This window comes from Cryptomeria japonica, chromosome 6, assembly GCF_030272615.1.
Source record: "Cryptomeria japonica chromosome 6, Sugi_1.0, whole genome shotgun sequence".
NCBI classification, from domain to species: Eukaryota; Viridiplantae; Streptophyta; class Pinopsida; order Cupressales; family Cupressaceae; genus Cryptomeria; species Cryptomeria japonica.
Window position 1 is genome coordinate 442,641,651 of NC_081410.1, and position 5,587 is coordinate 442,647,237.

A 5,587-nucleotide genomic window follows, 5' to 3' on the forward strand; every position below is an offset into this window, starting at 1 on the left:
AATAGGATAGCAGAATGAAAACATCAATAAAAAGAAAAACAACATTAAAATGAATTCCATTTCTCCAGGAGGATCGTGCACACAGTGGCCAATGCCTTTTAACAAACCTTTTGTCTTCAGTTCCACAATACACTCCTTAATCTAATAATAAGGGTTTACAGTAGCAAGAAATGAAGAACTACAATTCTGAAAATCATATGTAGGAACAGAGGGATTATGTCCATCCTTGTCATCATGATCCGACAAAAAGAAAGTTTTCAAGCCATTCCATAGTCAATTGATCTTCATTCCCTGGATGTGCAGAATGAATATCACTATCATCAAGCAGTTGTACTTCCTTGGTGCCATGAACAACTGTAGCTGCTGCAACAGTTGTATTTTGTAGTGCAGCTGCACAGAAGGACTCCTCAATTATCCCTTGATCTTCAAGCTTGTTATGTCTAGGAAGAGAGGGATTATGTCCATCCTTGTCGTCATCTTCAGACAAAAGAATTTTTTCAAGCCATTCTATAGTGAATTCATCTTCATTCCCTGGATGTGCAGAATGAAGATTACCATCACCATGCAGTTGTACTTCCTCGGCGCCATGAACAACTGTAGCTACTTCAGCAGTTGCATTTTGTAGTGCAATCATCCCTTGATCATGGTCTTCCAATTCACGGACAACTTTAAGCTTGTTATGGAAGGTTCTTGTTGAAGGATTGTAAACCTTCACCTTATCTGATACGTTGAGCTTGTCATATTCAGCAGCAATGAGCTTGGCATGTCCTCCTGAATCAGTTTTATAGCAATATGAATTTTTATTTTCATCTTCAACAATCAAACACATCGGAGCTCCGCAAAGAACAGATAGTTCATGAAGTTTCTTGAATAATCCATGGACCCTCTTATGGAAATGAATTTTGCGTTTCACTGGATCTTCAACGAAAGTAATGGGAATCTTTTTCTTTCCCATCTGATAACTCCTCTATGGTTTCTAACCTGAAATCCAAAGAAACTTGGCGAGAGCAGAGGTAGCAAGGAAATGGTGAGTGAAGAATTGACAATATGCTATGTCGGCAGTTGAGAGTATGAATTGACAATGGTCGTTGCAATGGAGAGTATGAATATTTATAGTATATGTCTCCAGTTGACACTATGAAATTGAGCATGCAAGTCGCTATGAATAGAAAACTGCATGTTTCAAAAATCCAAAAATTAAGAATAGTAAACTGTATGAATTTTTGGAGCTCTCACTTAACTTCAGTAGAATATGAGCATGAATAATAGTGTTAATTGAGAAATGTCTGCAGTTGAGAATATGGGCATGCAAGTAGTGGACGGTATGATTATCCGTGGACATGCAAGTCGTTTGGAACTATCAGTTTAATAATATGTGATTTATTTAGATTTATAATATATATGTTGTATGAAATAATACATGATATATTAAAGTTTCTAGATTGAAATAAAAATCAGATTATTTAAATTTGTTTATATGATAGAATATAATATATTTAATAAATATTTAAGATTAAATCTGTGTATATATATGTAGAAATATATGATATTAAAGAAATATATAAATAGAATATATTTCAAATTAAAAATACACTATTATATGTATGATATATGTACTAGCTTATATATATTTGATTTTAATCACATATATATTTAATACGCGCAGCATGGGAAACAATAAAAAATTCAAAATAGAACTATATAGTATTATATTATTAATGTTTGTTGCAATAATATGTAATATTATTATTGCAATTATTATTATTATTTTCTATTCATTTGTGTAATAATATTATAATATACTATTATTATTAATTTTTATTGTTGTGAGTATAATGAGCATTAGGGTTATAATTATAATGAGGGTTAGTATTATACTTAGGATTCGAGTTAGGGTTGGGGTAAGGGTTAGGATTGGGGTTAATCTTAGTGATTGTAAATAGGGTAAGGGTTAAATATTATAATTATTATTTATAAATAAAATTAGGGTTAGGGTTAGAATTATAATTAGGATTAGGGTTAGGGTTAGGGTTAAGATTAAAATTAAAGATAGTATGTGATGATAGCTATAAGAGTTAGGGTTTGGGTTAGGATTGGGGTTGGGGCTAGAATAGGGTTAGGGTCAAGGTTAGAATTATAATTATGGTTAGGGTTAGGGTTATAATTATAATTAGCATTAGGGTTAAAGATTATAATTAAAATTAGGGTTAAGGTTATAATTATAATCAGGGTTAGGGTTATAGTTAGGATTATAATTAGGGTTAGGGTTAGGGTTAGTATTGGGGTTAGTCTTAGTGATTATAATTAAGGTAAGGTTTAAAGATTATAATTAGTGATTATAATTTAAATTAGGGTTAGGATTAGGGTTAGGGTTAGAATTATAATTAGGATTAGGGTTAGGGTTAAGACTGTAATGAAAGATAATATGAGATGATAAATATAAGAGTTAGGGTTTGGGTTAGGATTAGGGTTGTTAGGGTTAAGGTTAGATATAAAGTTAGGTTTTGGGTCATTATCAGGTCAGGGTTGGGGTAAGGGTTAGGATTGGTGTTAATCTTAGTGATTGTAATTAGGGTTAGGGTTAAAGATTATAATTATTAATTATAAATAAAATTAGGGTTAGGCTTATGGTTAGAATTATAATTATGATTAGGGTTGAGGTTAGGGTTAAGATTGTAATTAAACATAGTACATGATGATAGCTATAAGAGTTAGGGTTTCAGCCTATAATAAGGTTGGGGCTAGAATAGGGTTAGGGTTAGGGTTAGGGCTATAATTATTATTAGCGTGAGGGTTAAAGATTATAATTAGTGATTATAATTATAATTAAAATTAGGGTTAGGGTTAGTGTTAGGATTATAATTAGGGTTAGAGTTAAGGTTAGTATTGGGGTTAGTCTTAGTGATTATAATTAGGGTAAGGTTTAAAGATTATACTGATTGATTATAATTAAAATTAGGGTTAGGGTTAGAGTTATAATTAGGATTAGGGTTAGGGTTAAGATTGCAATGAAAGATAGTATGTGATGATAGATATAAGAGTTAGGTTTTGGGTCAGGATTAGGGTTAGGTTTTGGGTTAGATATAAAGTTAGGTTTTGGGTCATTACCAGGTTAGGGTTGGGGTTATGGTATAAATTAGAGGGAGTTATAGTATTGTAGATAAAATAAAAGTTATATTTGGTTTTAGTTAATGATAAAGAGTTTATTATTGTAGGATAATGCTTGGGGTAAGGGTTGAGGTTCAATTAGAATCAGTATTAGGGTTAGGGATAGGGTTTAATTAGGATTAGGGTTAGCATTACAAATAAATTAAGGTTAGAGTAAGTGTTATGACTCGGGCAGGGTTAGGATTTAAGGATAAAGCATGTTGTTAGGTTTTTGGCTATATAATAGAGCTTCGTTTGAAGCTTAGCATTAGAATTTAATTAGGGTTGAGGGTTATGTTAGCATAAAGATTGGAGATAACATCAAGCATAGGTTGGATTTACAATCAAGGTCACTTTAGGGTTATGGTTGAGGTTCAAAATAGGGTTTAAATAGTAATTACGGTTAAGGTTAATTTTAAGGTTAGGTTAATATAAGGGTTCAGCTACAATTAGTGCTAGAGTATAATTATGGTTAGAATTAGGGTTGTTATTCAACTACATTAGCGTTCTAGGGTTAAATTAGTATTACATTTCAATTAGCATTAGGGTTTGGGCTGGATTAGGGTTAGGATTAGAGTTCAATTACAGTTAGGGTTAAGTTTAGGGCTAGGATTCAATTATGGTTATGATTGATGAAAAGGGTTAAGTTTAAGAATAGGGTTCAATTAAATGGTTAGATTACGGATCAAGCTGTATTTAGGGTTCAAATCTATGGTTAGAGTTAAGTTTAGGGTTATCATTCAATTAGAGGGATTATGGTTAAGGGTTAGGTTTTGGGTTAGGGTTAGAGTTAGGGTTTAAGATTATGGTTAGGGTTAGGGTTTAGTTTTAAGGTTAAGTTTATGGTTAGGGTTACAATTACATATATGGTTTACATCAAAGTTAGGGTTAGAATTAGGGTTATAATTCCATTACATTAAGGTTAGGGTTAAATTAGTATTAAAGTTCAATTAGGATTAGGGTTTGGGCTAGATTAGGGTTAATAATAGATTAGGAATAAAGTTTAATTTTGGTTAGGGTTAAGTTTATAGTAGAATTATTGTTAGAGTCAAGGTTTAGGATTGTGGCTAGGTTAGAGTTATGATTAGGGTTAGGGTAAGGATTATGATTAGGGTTATTGTTTGGGGTTATGGTTAGGGTTAAAGTTAGGTTTAGGATTATGGTTAGGGCCATATGATTATGGCCAGGGTTAGGGTTTACATCATAGCTAGAGTTAGGTTTAGGTTTAGGGTTAGGGTTAAGGTTAGGTTTAGGTTTAGGATTTACATCACATGTGCTTAGGGTTAGGGTGAGGATTACGGTTGGGATTAGGGTTTAATATTAAGGTTAGGGTTAGGGTTTAAGGTTAGGATTAAGATTATAAATAGGATTTACTCTTAGGATTAGGGAAAGGTTTCGATTTATGGTTAGGGTTATGGTTATGGTTAGGATTAGGTTTTAGGGTTATGGCTAAATATTATTATTAGGGTTAGGGTTTATGGTTATGGTTAAGTTAGGGTTAAGGTTTAGAGTTATGGTTAGGATTATGGTTAAGGTTATGGTTTACATCATGGTTGGGGTTGCAGTTAGGGTCAGGTTTATGTTTAGGCTTAAGGTTATAGTTATGATTAGGATTATGGCTAGGGTTAGGGTTTACATCATGATTAGGGTTAGGGTTAAGGGTTAGTGTCAGGATTAATGTTATTTTTTATATCATGTTTATGGTTAGGGTTATAAATAATGTTAAGATTCAGATAGGCTTAGGGTTATAAAATCAATTAGGGTTATAAATAATGTTAAGATTTGGATAGGCTTAGGGTTGAGGGTAAAATATGTTGTTAGGATTTTATAATGAAGCTTGAGTTTAAGGTTAGGGATAACATTTAGTTAGTGTTAAGGATACCATTTAATTAAGGCTAGGGTCAAGTTATGGGTTACATTAGCTTAAAGGTTTAATTAGGGTTAGGGTCAATGTTAGGTTAAGTTTAGGGTTAAGAATACCTTAGGGTTTCTAGGTTGTTTTTAAAGATATGGTTTTTGAGGTTAGGATTAATTTTAGGGTTAGGTTATTGTTAGGGTTAGATTAGGGTTATGGTAAAGATTAGGTTATGATTAAAGTTACTGTTCTAGGATAAAGCTTGGGGTTAGGGTTAGGGTTTGGGCTATAGTTTAAGGTTGGGGATAAGGGTTGATTAGGGTTATGTTTTTGATAAAGGTAAACAGGTTTTACATGGACTAAAACCAAAATTTTTACTTGATTAGGGTTATGTTATGTTAGTACAAAGATTTAATTAGGGTTAGGATTCAATTATCTCTAGATTAGGGATTTATGAAGGTTAAGGTTTGATTATATGGTAAGGATTTAGTTATAGTTAGTGTTAGTATTATAATTCAACTAGGGTTATAATTAGGGTTATGATTCAATTACATTAGGCTTAAGGTTTGGGCTATAATTTAACTA

At 32.1% G+C, this 5,587-nt stretch overlaps 1 protein-coding gene across 1 annotated transcript; it reads right to left on the reverse strand.

Moving 5' to 3' along the window:
• Positions 1 to 232: 232 nt before the first annotated feature.
• On the reverse strand, positions 233 to 955 carry LOC131037484 (transcription factor SMP1-like). The gene has a single exon (XM_057969638.2). The coding sequence runs from the start codon at positions 953 to 955 to the stop codon at positions 233 to 235; it is 723 nt and encodes a 240-aa protein (XP_057825621.2).
• Between the last annotated feature and the right edge of the window lie 4,632 nt (positions 956 to 5,587).

Coding starts and splice junctions, on each gene's coding strand:
- LOC131037484 (XM_057969638.2), bottom strand. CDS start 955: ATGGGAAAGAAAAAGATTCCCATTACTTTCGTTGAAGATCCAGTGAAA.